This window comes from Notamacropus eugenii, chromosome 5 (assembly GCF_028372415.1).
Source record: "Notamacropus eugenii isolate mMacEug1 chromosome 5, mMacEug1.pri_v2, whole genome shotgun sequence".
NCBI lineage: Eukaryota > Metazoa > Chordata > Mammalia > Diprotodontia > Macropodidae > Notamacropus > Notamacropus eugenii.
The window spans coordinates 457,738,227-457,757,868 of NC_092876.1; the positions used below are offsets into that span (position 1 = coordinate 457,738,227).

A 19,642-nucleotide genomic window follows, 5' to 3' on the forward strand; every position below is an offset into this window, starting at 1 on the left:
GTGGGAAACAGCTCCAACACCAGCGTTCTCTTCTTTCATGTTTAATGTTGAAACAAAGCGGAGCACCAACAAGTCAGTGAACAGTTAGTAAAAGGAAGTTTACTTTGACCTAACACAACTAAGGTAATGCAGTAAGGATATGCTGGCATTTAGCTTCTCCGGACCCTTCTTCATATGGAAAAACATCTAGTCATAAAGGCAGCATATTGTGAAGGACAGGTTGGCTCAGGTGAGCTCTAGAAGTCCATCAGGTGGAAGGGCCCTGACTTGATTTGTTTGGGCCTTGTTATCCTCTTAGATGACCACAAAACTGCTTTAGTGCAATGGGGGCCAAAATGATTCTTTAGTCCATTTGTCTGCTTTTAAGGTAAACTATTCTCTGTCACAGGAAGGAGGAGAAGGGGCCTGACTCATATTGGAGGAAAACGCTGGTAGATATTGATCCTTTCACACATGCCTTTTCTCCTTTCTTCCCACATATACTCCTCCAGATCTCCATGCCTGTGCATTCTCTGCTTGAAGTACACTTCTTCCTCATCTGTGCCTCATAAAATCCTTCAAGATGTACCTCAAATACCATCTTGTCTTATGTACTGAGCCTTTCCTGGTCTCCCCAACTGCTAGTATCCTCATTCTCCAACTACCTTGTGTTTATTCTGTGTGTGCGTACACTTATGTTGCACTCGTTGTTTTCCCTGAGAGAATTTGGAAGCTTTTTAGAGAATAAGGATTATTTCATTTTTGTCCTGGTATCTGCGTCACCTACTGCAGTGGGAACTGATCTCCCCAGCATTAAGTCCCAACTAAAATCCTACCTTGTACAGGAAGTTTTCCCCAACCCCTTTAGTTCCAGTGTCCTCCTTCTTTTAATAATTTCCTATTTATCCTGTATGTTGTCTATTATGTATCTATTTGTTGGCATGTTATCTCATCGTTAAATTGTAAGTTCCTTAACGTCAAGGACTGGTTTTTGCCTCTTTATATCCCTAGCATTTGGCACGGTGCCTGGCCTCACATACCGTTGGTGCTTAATAAATATTGACTGACTGAAATATTTAATGAATGTATACTTTCATAAATCCCTGAAGTTATCAGTGTGGGTAGTCCCTCCCGTGGTGCAAATCCTATCCATCTCTGCCTAGAGTCTTAATATTGGCCATGACCAAAACATTCATCATCCTGCCACCCAGCCTCAGTAATCTCCAAATTTAGCTGTTGTTCTGAGACAGGAGGCTACCACTGGACCTGTGTTTAAAGCTTTTTCATCTTGGTAACTACCAAGTTATGTACTTATGAGTGTGGGCTGGTGGGGTGTATGTATCTAACCATTTGACCCAAACCAACCATTGAGACTTTTGTCGTTCTCATATAGCATTTTATATAAACCTGTTCTGGTCATAGAACATTATGAAGCCAGGATAATTCTTCCTTTATTTTAAAATTTTCAAAGAATTTTCCTAATAACCATTTTCTCATCCTCAGATTCACCTGGCATACCACCGAGTGCTAATGCACATCAGCTTTTTCGAGGATTCAGTTTTGTAGCTATCACATCAGATGATGAAAGCCAAGCAATGCAGACAGTGGGGGTACATTCAATTGTCCAGGTAAGTGCATTTCTAAAAAACAAATTCAATCTTGGATAAAATGAAATTTAATATACAAATAATAAAAATTAGGTTTTATCTTTATTCATAATAAAGATTAGCTGCTTAAATTTATATTTATTTCAATAGTGTAAAAATGTTGGCATCATCCAGGAAATACTTCATTTAACTCAAGGAGAGACCTGCAGAAATCTATACCAACCAAAATGTGAAACACATATTTGATTGCAGAGTGGAATTTCTTGAGAATTACTGCAAGCATTACCTCTACCATCCTTCGGAGACTTTTTTAAGGACTAGATTAACTTCTACTTGTTCTACCATTGGCTCTGGTTAAACTGAATTCTCCTGGTCCCTTTGCTCTTTCTAAGTGAGGCAGAAACCACAGCTAAGTAATATGAAGTGCGCTGGATTGTCGTCAAGTTCACTTGGAGCCATCCCCTTAAGAGGAATGAGTTAGCCTGAACTATGAAGACTCTCCAACGCCAATGCTAGTCACTTACGGGCAATACCTATACTTATTATTTTTCCATCTTCTTATACATTGGAAAAGTGGAAATGATGAAGGATACAAAAAAGAGGTGGTAGTTTGTTTTATTTAAAAAAAAAAAAAAAAGAAACTGGCCTAATAAATTAAAAATTTGTCCTCATAGAGGAATGATGCTAAAAGAAATATTTTATTATCTTTTTTTCTCTTCAAGTTGTCATGTTGAACTTGAGCTGTTACTAGTATTGAGAAACAGTATTTAATTTTAATGTTTTCATTTGAAGTTCAGTATGAATTTTATAATGATTTAAGATTGAAGATCAATTCTTATAAAGTAGATATGATGCAGTATTTAGCCTTCAGACTTTGATGGAATGCTTTCATTTCTTAAGGCAGTTGAACTACTTATAGACAGCATTTTCCCCAAAGAATTCTTTAAATTGTCAATCTGTTTGTCATAAATATTTGAGCACCCATGCAGGGTATTATGCTAGTGTTAGCCCCAAGTTTAAGAGTTATTGGAAGTAAATACAGTAGAATCCTGTTATAACCCAATTTATTCCATAGATTCAAGTGCCCGTCAGTTTAGTCATCTTAAACTATGACTAGAGATGGCATAGAATCAGGAAGACCCAAAGTCCTGCTTCAGACCCTTGACTTTTCTTTGTCTCAGTTTTCTCATCTGCAGAATGGAGATATTAATAGCGCGTGTATCACAGGCAGCTAGGTGGCCCAGTTGATAGAGTGGCTGGCCTGAAGTCAGGAAGACTTGTCTTACTAAGTTCAAATCCAACTTCAGATACTTCCTTATATGTGTGATCCTGGGGAAATCACTTAACCGTGTTCACCTAGGTTCCTTATCTGCAAAATGGGCTGGAGAAGGATATGACAAATCACTCCATTATCTTTGCCAGGAAAACCTCAAATGGGGTCACAAAGGGTCAAACATGACTAAAGCAACTGAACGACAAAAAACACACCACAGGCTTATCATGAGAAACAAATGAGAAAATACATGTAAGGTGCTCTGCAGACCTCAAATCACAATCTAAAATTTAGCTAGTATTATTGTCATTATAACTATATAAATAAAAACCTTGTACAACATTGCTACTGTAAAATATTAGTCTGACCCTTCCCAGCGCTAACAGTAACAAGAAATTCCATTGTACTCCTATAAAATCTCTTTATAAGTAAGCGTTAACCAGAAAATGTTTATAATGAATCCTATTCAAAAGAAATATTTCTATAAAATGTTTTCTCGTGGGTCTTTTTAATAGTCACTAGATTAAAGAGGTTGGTTATGAGCTTGATAACAGGAACTGTTTTCCCTTTAATTATACCCCCAGTTCTATGCCTGGCACATAGGAGGTCCTGAAAAAATGTTTATTCACTAAAGGCTGTTTGTTATCAGAGATGAGATAAGGATTACTAAATTTGTTTGGCCACAAATGTCGCTGTGGTGGTGGTGGTGGTGGTCTCCTGTCCAGCTCTTCATGACCACATAGACTCTGAGGTGCCAGGTCTTTCTATCCCCTACTCTCTTTTGAAATCTGTTGATCTATATTCATTGTTTCCTTAACACTATCTATCCATCTCATTCACTACCATCACCTTTTGCTTTCAATCTTTCCCAATATTGGGGTCTTTTTCAGTGAGTTCCATCTTCTCATTATGTGGCCATAATTGTTAACCTTCAGCTTTAATATTTGGATTTCCTGTAAATAACCTGAATTAATTTAAATATCTCCTCACTGTCCAAAGAGCTGTTAAAAGTCTACTCTAGCACCACAATTCAAAAGTGTCAATTCTACAGCACTCAGCTTTCCTTATAGTCCAACTTTCACAGCCATACATTGCTAGTGGAAAAACCATAACTGACTTTATGGACCTTTGTTGGCAAGGCGTTATCTCTGCTTTTTAGTATGCTGCCCCTGTTTGCTGTAGCTTTCCTTCCAGGAAGTATCTTTGAATTTCATGTGATCTTTGAACCTAAGAATATAAAAAGTGACACTGCTTCCATTTCTTTTCCCTCTGTTTGCTAGGAAGTGATGGGACTATTGCCAAGATCTTAGTTTTTTTGATGTCAGGCTTCAAGCCTGACCCTCATCAAGATGATTCTTAATTCCTCTTCACTTTCTGCCCTTATAATGTATCATCTGCATTTCTGAGAATTCTAGCTTTTGTTTCATCCAGCCTGGAATTTTGCGTGACACACTCTGCATACAAGTTAAATAAAATAACATGTTTGTCATACTCCTTTTCCAATCTTAAACCAGTCAGTTATTCCATTTTTGGTTCTGTTATTTCTTGGCCCACATACAGATTCCTCAGGAGAAAGGTGAGATGATACAATGTGGTACTGCCATCTTTGTGAGAACTTGCCTCATCGTGGTGTTCCACGCGGTGAGAGGGTTTAATGTAGTCAGTGAAGCAGAAGCAGATGTTTTTCTGGAACTCCCTTGCTTTCTTCATAATTCAGGGAATGTTGGCAATTCGGTCTCTAGTTCCTCTGTCTCTTCAAAAACTAGCTTGCTCTTCTGGTAATTCTCAGCTCACATATCGCTGAAGCCTAGTTTGCAGAATCTTTAAACATAATATTGCTGGCATGTGAAATGGGTTTGTAATTGGAACATTCTTGGCATTGCCCTTCTTAAATATTGAGTTATAAACTGATCTTTTCCAATCCAGTGGCCACCGTTGAGTTTGCTGACATATTAAGTGAAACGTTTAACAGCATCATCTATCAGAGTTTAAATAGGTCAGCTGGGAGTTCCATCCCCTTATTATCGACTTATTGTTAGCAGTGCTTCCTAAAGTCCACTTGACTTCATTCCCCAGGATGCCTGGCTCTAGGTCACTAACTATATCCGCACTGGTGATGTTAAGATCTTTCCTGTATAGTTCTTTTGTGTATTCTTGCCATCTCTTTGTAATCTTTTCTGCTTCTGTTAGGTTCCCTACCATTTTTGTGTCCATTTTTGCATGAAATATTCCCTAATAACTGTAGTTTTCTTGAAGAAATATCTTTCCCATTCTATTGTTTTCTTCTGTTTCTTTGCATTTCTCATTTAAGAAAACTTCTCTCTCCTTGCTTGACATTCCTTGGAATTCTATGTTCATTTGGGTCTAGTTTTCTCTTTCTCCTTCACCTTTGGCTTTCCTTCTTTCCTCAGTTAATAAAACTCATCACACAAGCCGTTTGGCTTTCTTGCTCCTCCTTTTCTGTGTGGCTGCCTCCTGTACAACGTTGCAAACCTTTGTCTATTGGTTTATAATCCCTTAAATCTATTTATAAGGGATGTTACTTAGGTCATACTTCATGGTTCGATGGTTTTCCCTGATTTCTTCGATTTAAATCTGAATTTTGCAGTTCACGATCTGAGCCCATTAAGCTCCAGGTCTAGTTTTAACTGTATAGAGCTTCTCTGCCTTTTGGCTGCAAAGTTTATAATCAGTCTGAGATCTGGTGATGTCCGTGTGAACAGTCACTTTTGGGGTATTTGCTGTGACTCACAAGTTACCTTGACAAAGCTCTGTTAGTCTCTGTGCTCCTTCCTTTTGTACTCCAAGGCCAAACTTGCCTGTTATTCCAGTTATCTTCTGATTTCTTCCTTTAGCTTTCCAGACCCCTATGAGGAAATGTGACATCTTTTGGGGGGGATATTATTTCTAGAAGATGTTGAAGTTCTTCATAGAATTGATTAACTTCGGCTTCTTCAGCGTCAGCGGTTAGAGCATAGTGTTGTATTACTGTGATGTTGGATTCAAAGAGGTCTCATCATTCTGTCATTTTTGAGATTATACCCCAGTACTTCTTTTCTCACCCTTTTATCGATTCTGAGGGCTACCCTATTTCTTCTAAGGGATTCTTGCCCGCAGTAGTATATGTAGTGATCACCTGAATTAAACTCAGCCATTCTCATCCATTTAAGTCCATTGTCACACAAAGTGTTGATATTTCATCTTTTCATCTCCTTTTTGACCACATCTAGCTTACCTTGGTTCATAGATATTACATTTCAGGTTCCTATGCAATATTGATCTTTACAGCATCAGATTTTCCATTTGTCCCTACACCCATGCTCAACTGAGCTTCTTTTTGGCTTTGGTCTGGTAGCTTCATTAGTACTGAAACGACTTGTAGTTGTTCTGCAGTCTTCCTCAGTAGCTTACTGGGCACCTTCTGACTTGAGGGGCTTATGTTTTATCATCTAGTACCATCTAGTACCAATCAACTTGACTTAATCCTACTTACCATTAGCCACCCAACAAAACAACAGATCATGTGTAAGTGCTTAATCTCTCTCTTTCCCTGTGGTGTTTGAAGCAACTCTTTCCATTTGATAATTCACTTCAAGACATTGGACATGTAATTCTGTTTAATCTGTAGGTTCTATAGCCTAGGAGTATGGTATTTAGTATTAACTTGAACAGAATTTCACAGTAAAAACAGTGTGTGTGTGTGTGTGTGTGTGTGTGTGTGTGTGTGTGTGTGTGTGTGTGTTTATATTCCACGAAGTTATTCTTGAATTTTACTGTGCTTTTTTGTTTGCATATTATATAAATGACAGAATTAGTGCTGTTTTTGTCATAGAACTTTGCCTTAAATCCGCTCATTGACTTTTAGACCTAGTAGCTCTGGGCTATATTTTATATTCAGTCTAATGCCAGAGATATGAAACATTCTGCTTATCGACAATAGCAACCTGTAAATTAGCCCTTATTTGGGGAAGACAGACTTTTTGTTGCTTGTTGATCAGTTTATATCGTTTTTTCACTTTTGTCTCTAAATTCTCCTTTTAAAAGTGTATCCCTTGTTATGCATGTTACTGGGTACATTTTAATGTGCATTTACAGAAGGATTGTTTGTTGGAATTCGTTGACTTGAAGTATTGAGGCATCCAGGAGGCTTACTGTATAGAGAGCACTGGACCTGGAGTATCAGCTCCAGCCTCAGACGCTGACTAGCTGTATGACCCAGAGCAAGTCACCTACTCTTTGTCTACCTTAGTTTCTACATGCAAAATGAGTAAAACGATAGGACCTGCCTCCCAGGTCGGGGTGTTGTGAGGACAGAATGATATCTCTGTAAAGCACTTTGGAAATCTTAAATGCTACATAAACATTTGCTATTGAAGTACTTTAGTGCTATGTAATCCAGTTCCTAAAGTCAAGATCCTAAACAGAAGATACAGCCTTTTGAAATTTTTGAATAGATAGTAATTAGGTTTTTTAAAATAAGTCTTCTGTAAAATGAATCATAATATTTGTTGAAGCATTCATCAATTGATAATGTTATTTTGGTAGCAGTTGCACAGGAACAGTATTCAGTTTACTGATGGATATGAAGTAAAAGAAGATATTGGAGTTGGCTCCTACTCTATTTGTAAGAGATGTATACATAAAGTCACAAATATGGAATATGCAGTTAAGGTATGTATTTATAGTTTCTTTAAAATGCCATTTTTACAATTCTTCCATGTGGTTCAATAATAATTAAAAACAATAATCCTCCTTGGAAAAGGCTGTCTTACATTTGTGTTTGCAGGTTAAGGTCAAATTGGATATCTAGTGACTATTAAAATCTGTCTTAAACTATTGTCATTGACAATTTTAACCAAACCCTGACCGCTGAAACTTATTTAGTATTTCTAAAACGTAGAAAGGAAGTTTTGTATATGTCTGAAATTTAAGCCTTTAGCTTGAAGTCAGTGAATACAAAGCTGTAGTCAAACTTACTTTTCTCCCTCTAGGTTAGCAGGCTTTGGCTCTCCATCTCTGACAATTTAATTGGAAGTGGTAATTAAAGGTTTAAAGCTTGTGAGTTGGCTTGGATTTTAGAGGTTTTAGTGACGGAAACCTAATCCTTGAATGGCTGGAGAGGGTCATCATTTTCACCATGTTTGTATTTAGATGGTATGTAGACAAGAAGCAGCGTGTGAGGGAGCTGACTTCAGCCAGGAGGACATATAGGGGTTCAGGTCCTGCTTCTGACACATATAAGCTGTGTAGCGGGTGAGTTGCTTCACCTTTTAGTGCCCTAGGCAGTTCTTTGTGACTCCTCAGTTTCAGAATACATACCAGCCTGCTTTGGCAGGAAGAACTTTCTCAATGGGGCATTCCTTGTATCCATAATTGTCCCTATCTATAAACTAGAGGACCTCCTAAGTCTCTTCCAGCTCGGTATCTGTGGTTCAGTTTTTATTTCCAGAGGAGATATTAGTAATAATCCTTTACATGTATTTAATCATATACTTTATAGCATATTTCTGCTGAGTTTGTAAGCCTAGGTAATGATACATTTTAACTTCCCATCTACCCTGTTACTCTGACTGGAATTTGTGTCTTATGGACATAAGAAAAATTCGCCTCAAGCTGGAAGAACTAGGATGTAGCCAGCCAAAGTGATTGACTCAGAAATGACTCAAATGGTCAAAACCTTTTTAGGAGTGGTAGACATCAAGAACATAGCCCCTAAGCTTGGAATTCCTCTTCCGGCTGTCAAGGAGGTAGCATGTAACTTTAAATAGATAACTCTAGCTGTAGTCATATCAGATGTTCTGGCAGAAGTATACATTAGATAAACTCTGGTTTTCCCAGATCCCTAGGCCATCTGTCTAATCAGCAGAACTACCAAGTAATCACCTGGATATCTTTTTAAATTCCCATGGCAGTAGTGTAAACATTTAAATAACAGTAAAGACGGCTCAAATATGTATATTTAACTTGCATAGTTTTTAAGTACAGAATTCTACTGCAACTAAACATATATCAAGTAGCAATGTGTTTGTGTGGAAAATTACATGTATTATGTTTGTTTTATGTGACTAAAGTTTATAGGTGTTCTGCCTTTATTCTGAATTCTTAATTGAAGAACTATTTTACAGTTAAAATATAAGGACCACAAAAGGAAAAAAATGAGGAAAGCATTTGAACAAAGCAAATAGAAAAGTTTAATCTGAAAATCTTCTTAAATTATCAGAAAATTCTTTTTTTCAAATACTGTTTAAATATATTATTGAAACATAGTAAAGCATTAAGGGAAATAGTCAAGCATCTGAAACATAGGTTTTTAAGAATTGAATCCTAATTCCATTAGGATTTTAATAGGACTAGCTTTAGTTAACCTTAGTTTTAGCTAAATGAAAGTCATCACTTTAAGATAGTAAAGAGAACAGTGAACAGAGTTGCCAACGCTCACGTGGAGTTGGTTCAATACAGATTATTAATAGGGAAATAGGAATAGCATGTATAAGTGAAATTTGTAGATCACCTCGTAGTTCCACTATAACCAGTAGTTTTCATCACTCACCTGGCCAAGTCTATTAAAAGAACTACTGAGAAAAAGGAAAACTGAAGAGTTGATTGAAATTTTTTCTTTCCATGTACACCATCTTATAAATGAACAAATAAATTGTCAGATAGTGAACAAAAATCAAAAAGGGAAGGAATTTGAATAACCTACAACTGTATCACAGAAAATAAATACTTGGAAATTAACTTGCTGATATCTCAGATTTTAAGCAAATCAGAAGAAGGGATGAAATTGATATTTTTATCTACTTTATATAGCTTTTCCTTAGGCTTGTGGAACTCTTATTTCTGTTATTCTAAAATTATTGTGTGTTCCAAATCCAAACCCAATGATAATAAAATTATTATGCTAGCACTGCACTTCTGACATTTTTTTTTTCTATTTGAAGACTAAAAAATCTATCTTTGACACAGTCTAGGCACAAAAGAAAAAAGCAAAATATTCCAATCAGCAGAGCTGGCAAATGCTAAAAAATAATTAGAGAAAAATCCTTAGTAATTTTGGTCTTGCACTAGTAAGATATGTTGTCAAAGGCTCGTGTTTACAGTATTCATACAAGATAAATCCTCAAGTGTTAATCATTTTGGAATCTATTGATTATTCTTATAAATACTGTTTCCATTTTAGATTATTGATAAAAGCAAGAGAGACCCAACAGAAGAAATTGAAATCCTCCTTCGTTACGGACAGCATCCAAATATTATTACCCTTAAAGATGTGAGTTGATCCTTTTAAGATAAAATTGCTTGATTTATCTTAATAACATTTGTAAGTTTTTTCCCCAGATTATTCAGCATACTGTTATAGCAGCAGCTTTACGTGAACTCCCTTTCAAGCTATCCTGCTTTCTGTTCTCCATGTTACATTGTATCTCCTTTGTCCAAAACTTTACTTCAGTGTTCTCATGCAATTCAGTTGCGAATCATGGCATCACTTGTGATGTCATGGTCGACCATCTGTGAGCACTGGGACCCAACTGGCCATTCCCAGTTGGGCAGCATGCCCCCTTCCCTGCTCTTCTTCCTTCCTCCTTTTCCTCTCTGTCCTCTCCCTCCTCTCCCATTCTCTGCCTCACTCCTTACCTAGCCTTAATCACCGAATGGGCGTTGCTTCAGACAAACTGAGACAGGAAAAGCCTTAGCTTCAAAGGCAGGTCTGCCGCTGCTGCATCGGGGCATCTGCAGTCGTCCTGATCGCGTCTGGCCACGGGATCCAGACGGCCCAGAGGGGAGAGAGGCTGGTCGCTTTGCACAGCCCTCCCGCACTTCAGTCCATGCCATGCATTTCATGGCCTCACCTTCCTGATGTCAAGAACAAAGGACAAGCACCTCCACTTCTTAGAAACCTTTGCTCCTGACCCCTGAAATTACTTTGCATTTAGTTTGCATGTATCTCAATTTGCTTATTTGTAAACATGTTTTACTACAATAGAACATAAACTCTTTGAGGGCAAGACCACTTTCTTTCTAGTCTGGTGTATAGAATGTGCAGAATAAATGGTTGTGGAGTTAAATTCACTTAGGACAACTAAAAGAATTTATTAGCTATATCATTTTAAAAAGGTGGATCAAAGAAGAGAGTTCCACTCTACAGGACAGAGGAGATCATAATAATTAATGATGGAAAGAAGGCAGATCTATTCAGCTCTTGCTTATGTTTTCTCTGCCAAGAATGCTTTTTGAACTGAAAAAGACAGAATAAAAATAATTTGGGATTATTTGGCTAATTGGGAATTGAGAAGTACCATAAATTGATAAGGCGGTTCTTGCTGAGTCCAAGTCACAAGGTCCAGTGTACTGAAAGAACCAGTGAACTTATTTGTTTGTGTTCCCTTAGATCAAGGAGAACCAGAGAGTTCCTGGTTCTCTCAAGACTGAAATACGTCTCAAGTTTTAAAGAGTAGATTGTTTCCAGACTATAGCGTAAGCCAGTGAACTTGACTTAGATTTCTGATAGAATTCTAGAATTTTATTAGTAACAACTCCTACTTACTAGAGGGACAGCTTTGGAGTCAGAAAGACATAGTACAAGTTGTGCTTTTGGGAGTGTGCTGGTTAGTTAGCTGTGTGATCGTGGGCAATTACCCTGTCAAGTCGTCTGGCAGCTGACTAAGACTAGAAATAAATCAGTTGCTAATCTGCATTAGTGAAAGGAGTTTCCACACTGGGAGCACGCCAGTGAAATCCTGAGTTTGGACCACAATATGTATTACAGGCTTGATGATACTGTTGTTAGGTGGATTTAGGTACTTAGCCAGACTAAGAGTAGCCAGTGATTTGATTTTAACTTAGCCTTTGAGATCTGTGATTGTCTCTGTTTAACATTTTTATCAGTGACTTAAAGTCATAAATGACATGCTTATCAAATTTTCACACCAGCAAATTTGGTAGTGTTGTTAATGCTTTGGATGAGTAAGTCAGAAGATCTTGACGACTTGTTCTAAATCTAATAAACTGAAATTTAATAGGGTTAAACATAAAATCTTGGGTTAAAAATCATCTTTACAAATTCAAGATGGGGAGAAAAGACTAGATAATAATTCCTGTTAAAAAAGATCTGTGTTTTTTAGTAAATTCAGCATTAGGGGTTCAGTATTATTCAGCATCATACTGTAACACCATCATAACCACATAACATTATAAAAGATGATACCATCTTAAGACTTCATTAAAAAGGGCATCATGTGCAGAATGAAGAAGGGTAATAATCCTGCTGTCCTCTGCTCTGGTCAGACCACATCTTGTACATTTTCAGTTGTGAAAGCACATTTTAGGAAGGACACTGACAAGCTAGACAATGTGCAGAGGAAGGTAGCCAAGTTTGTTAAAGGCTCAAGATTCAATTCAGCAAACATGTACTGATCACTTCTTATTTGCCAGAAACTGATGATACAAATATAAAAATGAAAGTGTGCTTTCAAGGTGTTTATATTCTGTTGGAGGAAAACAACACATACAAAGATAAGTGTATTCAAACTAATTTTACTTGAGGAAAGAGAACACCAACACCTGGAGAGGCTAAGAAAGGTGTCCTGCAGAAAGCGGTGTCTGAGGAAATCTGGAGGGGTTCTGCACAAAGAAAGCAGCAGTGATACAAGAGAACCACAAACACCTGGGGCACTGTGTCTGACTCAGAAACAGGAGGCAGAATATTACTGACAGCAAGTAGGACAGGATGGCCAGAATGTATAAGGAGGAGTCTCAAATCAGAAGTTTAAATGGCCACTTGTTGAGATTGTTGTTCACATATGAGTTGCACTAGATGGCTGCTGAAGGTTCCTTCCAATTGTTATGTTCTTTAAGTAATTTCCAAGACTACCTTTCCACAGAATAGATTATAAGTCAAGAATTTAGAGAGTTTTACTCACTTTTTTGTGGTAGAAGTTTATTATTGCCACTTTTCCTCCTAACTCCACCAGACTGGAGTAACTCTGATCAAAACCAGGAATTTTGTATTCTGTATGTGGCTCCATATCTGCAATTACAGGAGTTTCAAAAAATCAAGTAGAGTTGGTTACCACTGCCTTCCATCAGCAGTGGACAGAAAGGAGCACCCAAGAGAAGAGACCAACATAGGAGGAGTCTGGTAGATGATGAAATTGGTCCAAACCTTTCAAAAAGGGAGAGAGGCAAATTCAGCACACATGTATTAGGCACGTATGTTCAAGGCCTTGTGGAAACACCGATCATAGACTGATTAAATGTCCTCATACCAGGGGTAGTGTGCTAACAGCAAAGGAGAGGACACTTTAAACTGCATCCTCTGGGGAGGCTTCAAGAGAGGAACCAGCAGTAATTGGGCTCATCTGTTTCTTTGTTCCCCCAATCCTGAGTGTGTTTCTAAAGAGAATAGCATCCCCAAGTTGTGTAGATGCATCCAGGCAGACGATGGCAGGACAGAATCAGGGAAAAAGTAATAGTTCGGCTACTTGCAGTATGGAATATGTTATGGTGAATAATATGAAATAAGAGCTGATTTAATAGAGTTGTAGAGTAAGACAGGTTTTGAACTCCTATTTCTGTATGCAAATGGGTATGAGCTGTTGGAGGGGAAGACACGGGAAGCTGATTGACTGCTAGACCAGGGTCTAGGATGAGTTACAGGAGATCAGATAATAGCACAAGTAGAATGATCCATGCCAGTATTTGTAAATTTCTTTTACTCTGTGGACTGTGATAATTGTTGAAATTTTCCATTGAATATAAAATAAGCTCCAAATTATTTTGAGTATGACGCTTTAAACATTTGTTTGAAGACGAGACTTCAAAGAATCATTCGCATTGTGATACTTGTATTTTGTAGGTCTATGATGATGGAAAGTATGTCTATGTAGTAACTGAACTTATGAAAGGAGGTGAACTGCTGGATAAAATTCTTAGGCAGAAATTTTTCTCTGAACGAGAAGCTAGTGCTGTCCTGTTCACAATAACCAAAACTGTAGAATATCTTCATGCACAAGGGGTAAGTGTTTTAAACATTTTATGTGTGTCTCTAATACTTATGTTCTTTATTGACTTTTCTGTCTTAATATTCAAGTTCAGAATTAAGAAGGCAAAACTATTCTGTGAGTGTAGAGTTCTAACCCTTCTCTTCACCTCTGCTCTTCTTCATGTATATATCATTGATCTAAAAGCAAAAAGCAAACTGCTAGGGAATCATCGTCGCTGTTTTGAAACCCTAGCCTACCTTACAGTGCCGCAGTAGAGAGGAGACAAAACCTCTGTGTGTAAACATAATGTTTTTGTTAAATGAAACCTTGTGCCCCTAGATCACAGTATATCCTCTAAATGTGCATCCATTGTAAGGGTGACACTATCTCTTAAAGTAAGCTATTGGTACTCGTTGAAATTCACAGTCATTTGGGATTGGACCAAAGGAATCAACTCTTGACCTAACCTAAAATCTACTCTCTGACTTTAACCAGGGAAATGTATTCCCTTCAGTACACACAAACATGTATTGAAGAAGAATAGATTATAGTGGTCATTGGCAAATATTTTTTTATAAGCAACATTCCTCTTGCCTCCAGAATTCGTGTTTCTTTGTTCCCAGCCACCATTAAAAGGTTTTGTGCCAGTGTTGAAAGTGGCATCCCCCTGCCACATTTGTTAGATTTAACAGGCATCTGAATCCTCTGAAAATAACAATAATTTTGGAACACATTAAGATCATAGGTGTAGAACTTCATGGGAAGATGCTGCATCAACTTTGAGTGAAGTATTTTGATGTAAGTGAATCTTAAGGGTAGTGAGGCTGGAGGGGAGCACTTGATTGAATTGACTAGAAGTCAGGCTTACAATTTAATTGAAAACACTTGAGAATAATGTTTATTAGACCAAAGGGATTGTTCATAAAAAGGAAGCAGCAATATATGGGGGAAGGGAAAGAGATGTTTATGCTGCACCAAAAAAACCCCTCACTTAATGATAATAAGGAATAGAACCATGTTTTAAATTGAATTTATACTTGCAACATCACAGAAAAGTGTTGTTCTCGTTTGGCTTTTTCCCCATTCTAGTATCGTTTAGCTTTCAAGGGACACTGGAGTTTATTAGTTGTCTTTAGGAATAGAATAGTCACTGAATGAAACCACCACATACTGTGTAGTAGCCAGCAAAAACATTTCACCTGCTTCTGTACCAGAGTAAGAGCAAAAATATCGATCTGAACTCCGGCAGTAGGAAACTCTTATCAAGATCATCTTAAATGTTTTCCATGTTCTCAGTCTAATTCAGAAGAAAAAGAACATCCACTGCATCCTTCAGGGAGCTTTTGAACCTCCTTTTTCATTTGGCTAATTCTGCTTTTTAAAAAGCATTTTTCTCCTCACTAACTTTTTGGACCTCTTTTGCCATTTGGGTTAGTCTATTTTTAAAGGTGTTATTTTCTTCAGCATTTTTTGGGTCTCCTTTAGCAAACTGTTGACTCGCTTTTCATGATTTTCTTGCATTATTCTCATTTCTCTTCCCAATTTTTCCTCCACCTCTCTTACTTGATTTTCAAAATCTCTTTTGAGCTCTTCCATGGCCTGAGACCATTGCACATTTATTTTGAAGGTTTGGGATAAAGAAACCTTGACTTGTCTTCCTCTAATGGTATGCTTTGTTCTTCCTCGTCTGAAAGGATGGAGGAAAATACCTGTTCACCAAGAAAACAACCTTCTATAGTCTTATTTTTTTCCCTTTTTTGGGGCATTTTCCCAGCCAGTTACTTGACTTTTGAGTCCTTTGCAAGGGGAAAATTTACTCTAGGGTCCTGTAAGTTCTTAGTTCCTCCAAAATGGCACAGTCAAGGGAGAGGAGTTTACTCCTCTTCTGGTCTGGGAGCAACCACAAGCTTTTCTGCCCAGGATCTGCAAGTAGGGTTCCCTCTCCACAACTGCCTCCAGCTCCACCACATCAGTGCTCCTCCTCACCCCAGGGCTGCCACTCAGGGTTGAGATTCAGATCAGATGCTTGATTCCCCCAGAGTCTTTAGGCTGAGGACTCCAAAAATGGACACTGCAGCAACCTGGGGCCAGGGCTAGGGCAGGACCTGCTCCTTTCTCACTCAGGTGAAAGAGCTTTCTCACTGACCTTTGAAGCTGTCTCTGGCATTTGTGGGTTGAAGAATCTGGAAACCACAGCTGCTATGTGGCCTCTGCCCTGAAGCCTATCCTGTCCTTGTCGCACAGCGTGACCAGTGCTAGGCTGCACTCCTTGGGCTGGAAATCTCTTTCACTTTGTGGCTTCTGCTGCTCTAGAATTTGTTTGGAGTCATTTTTACAGGTATTTTATGGACTTTGTGGGGAGAGCTACAGCAGGTAGCTCCTTCCATCCTTCTACTCCACCATCTTGGCTCTGCCCCATCCACTGCATCCTTAGTAAATTTTTAAAAACAACAGCCATTTTATTTTGGAGGAAATGTATTTAGTAGGAAATTCCTTTGCTTATACAACATTTAAGAGTCATTTTGATACAAGAAATAAATACTTATCCATTTCAACAAAATTAAAGGAGAAATGCTGGTCTTTTTTAAGTTTTCAATTTTTCTCAATCGTTTTATACTAGGAGAAAAGTATTTTGCATATATCAGAGAGGAAATATTTTATCAGTATTAGACAAATGAAAGTTCACAATATCTTGTTATTTACTACTTAGGATTTGGGGGTTTTGTATCTCACTTCCCAATGACTCCCCCCAGTAAAACCTTCCTTTAAAACTTTAAAAATAAGTACAGTCAAGCAAAACAAGTAGCACTTTGACTCTCTGAAAATGTACGCCTGTTCTGCAGCTGTTCTTTAGCAGTCTGTGCAAGAGAGCAGGACACATCAGTCAGCGAGCATCTATTAAGTGTCGTTATTACGTGCCAGGCATGGACCTAAGTGTTGAGGATGCAAAGAAAGCATGGTAGAAAAACAGCCCCTGCTCTCAAGGGTTCAGTCTGATAGAGAAGACATAATGAAAATAAGTGTGTGCCACAAGGTGTACACAGGACAGACTGGAGAGGCGAATCACAGGAGGAAAGAATGTACTCGTTGTTTTCCTTTTCATTATTGCAGTCGTACAAATTTTTCTCTTGTTATTTACCTCATTCAGCATCAGTTTGTAAAAGTTTCCTCAAGTTTTTCTGAATTCTTTATGTTCATCTTTTCTTATGGTACGTAACGCTGTCTTACATCGTTATAGCACAGTTTGTTCTCTCATTCCCAGTCAATAGGCTCTTAGTTTTCTTTCTGTTCTTTGCTGCTTTAAGCATTGTGTGTGTATAGAAGCTTTCCCTTTGTCTTTGACCTTCATAAGGTATATACTAGTGATTTCTTTGGGTCAAAGGGTATGTTATAGAGGATTGACTTTTCTAGTATAATTCTATGTTGTCTAGAATAGATAAATCAATAATGTATGCCAACAGTGTTTCCACATCCCCTCCAACGTTTACTAATATTTTTGTCATTTGTCATCATTTCTAGTCTGTTGAGTGTAAGATAAAACCTCAAAGAGTTGTTTCAATTTGCCATTTCTCATATTAGTAATTTGGAGTATGTGCTCATATGGTTTCAATAGCTTGCAAACTTTCTATCCTCTGACCACTTCCTGTCCTTTTATTTATATCAATTTTCGATATATCTCAGTCATAAGACATTTATCAGAGATATTTGGTGCAAAAAAATTTGTTCCCCACTTAACAATTTCTCTTCTAATTTTAGGTACAATGATTTTGTTTATTCAAAAGCGTTCCAATTTTATGCAATCAAAATTGTCCATTTTATCTTTTAAAATAATCATCTCTGTTCCTTTAGTTAAGAAATCTATAACTCTTCCCATAGTTATCTCCTTCAAATCTAAACTTTTTTAAAATGATGTGACTTTTTAATATATAGGTCATATATCTATTTTGAAGCTTATTATGTCATATAATTCAAGTTCCTGGTCTAAACCTAATTTCTGCCAAACTGCTTTCCAGTTTTCCCAGTGTGTTTTATTAAATAGAGAGTTCTTACCCCAGTAGTAAATATCTTTGGGTTTATCAGACACTAGGCTACCCTTCAGTGCCTTATGGTCTTGCTTAGCTACTCTGTTTCATTAATTAATATATCTTTTTTTTTTGTGAAGGGATTTATGAAATAGGAATGAAAACTTTAAATTTTCATTTTGGTTTGTATTTCAATAGGTGGTTCACAGAGACCTGAAACCTAGCAACATTCTGTATGTAGATGAATCTGGTAACCCGGAATCTATTCGAATTTGTGATTTTGGCTTCGCAAAACAGCTAAGGGCAGAAAATGGTCTCCTGATGACTCCCTGTTATACTGCAAATTTTGTTGCTCCAGAGGTGATTATGATATTTACTAATGCCATGTGTGATTTAACAAAACGTTTTCTATATATGTTGCAAAAAGAGTCCTTTTCTAGTAAAATAGCTAGAATATTTTAATGAGTGATTTAAGCAGAATGACACACACCCCATTTTTTTTGGAAATAAGTGAATCATGGTTCCACTACCAAGTATGCTACTTCTCTAGCCACAAGTTTTTGATCTATCTCTAACAACACATTTCCGACTTGGTATATAATATGTCTACTTAAATGACGTGCTCTAAAAAAAGCTGCCCTTGCCCATTTCTCTATCACTCAGTGCCATCACCTTCTTTTTCTTTACTCCAAAACTTTGGCATCATTCCTTTCCAACTCCCACATCCATTGCATTGTCGAATTACACCCTCCCTGTCAGTATCTCTGGATTGTTTTACCTCACCATTCTCACCACCATCCTAACCAAAATCATCATCTCATCAACAGAGAACACTGACTTCCATTCTCTGCCACACCTTCTCCACTGATATATTTCTAGTGGCTCCCCATTTAAACCTGTCCTGCCCAAGGCTGCTAGAGCGTGTATGGTAAATCAGCATTTATTACCATCTTCCAGGCATTGTGCTCATATTCTAGGAACACAAAGACAAATAGCTGACCATGATAATAAGAGCTTTACGTAGGTTACTTCATTCGGTCCTCGCAGCAACACTGAGGTGTGTGCTGTTACTAAAGCCATTTTACAGATGAGGGAACTGAGACTGACAGAGATTAAGTGACTTCCCCAGGGTCACAGAACTATTAAGTCAATGTCTAAGGCAGAACTCAAACTCAAGTCTTCTAAGCCCGGAATTCTTGTCCACCAAGCCACTTTGATGTAATAATATTAATAGGAGGAGAGGAGGAAGACAATAGCTAGGATTTCTGTAGCACGTTGAGGTTCTTCAGAAAAACCCTGAGAGGTAAGATGCTGTTATTATCCCCATTTTACAGATGAGGAAACAGGCATGCAGAAGTGAAGTGACTTTCCCAGGGTCACACAGCCAGTAAGTGTCTGAGGTTGGATTGAAACTCAGGTCTCCCTGATTCCAAGTCCAGTGTTCTACCTTCCATGCCACAGCTGGGCGGCTTAAACTAGCTGCTTAAACTTACTACTTAAATTGAGAATGTTTCTCTAGCATATCAAATCCAAAATTCTCTGCCTGGCTTTTAGGACTCTTCCTTGTGGACTGAATTTCTAATTCCTTCTCAGCATCTATTTTCTGCTTCAGCTCAGCAGGTCACCTTCCCTGCTTTCTTCCACTTCTGTGTTTTGTGTATTTTCTAAGTGTACGCCTTTCTCTGTACTAATACAATATCCTCCCTTTCTTCAAAACCCACCCCTAAATTCACAGCTTCCAGAATATCTTCCATTTATAACCAGCTGCAGTCTAATTCT

The 19,642-nt window shown here is 37.8% G+C and overlaps 1 protein-coding gene across 6 annotated transcripts in view; it reads left to right on the top strand.

Annotated features, from left to right (window-relative positions):
- Nucleotides 1-19,642, top strand: part of RPS6KA3 (ribosomal protein S6 kinase A3) — a 107,075-nt gene that overhangs the window by 75,613 nt on the left and 11,820 nt on the right. For 5 of the 6 annotated variants that reach the window (XM_072615318.1, XM_072615313.1, XM_072615316.1 and 2 more), the window contains 5 exons: nt 1,483-1,607; nt 7,405-7,530; nt 10,040-10,129; nt 13,715-13,873; nt 18,062-18,223. In XM_072615318.1, coding sequence (XP_072471419.1) covers nt 1,483-1,607; nt 7,405-7,530; nt 10,040-10,129; nt 13,715-13,873; nt 18,062-18,223 — 662 coding nt within the window. The remainder of the gene's footprint in view (nt 1-1,482; nt 1,608-7,404; nt 7,531-10,039; nt 10,130-13,714; nt 13,874-18,061; nt 18,224-19,642) is intronic. The other variant, XM_072615317.1, reaches the window with a different exon arrangement.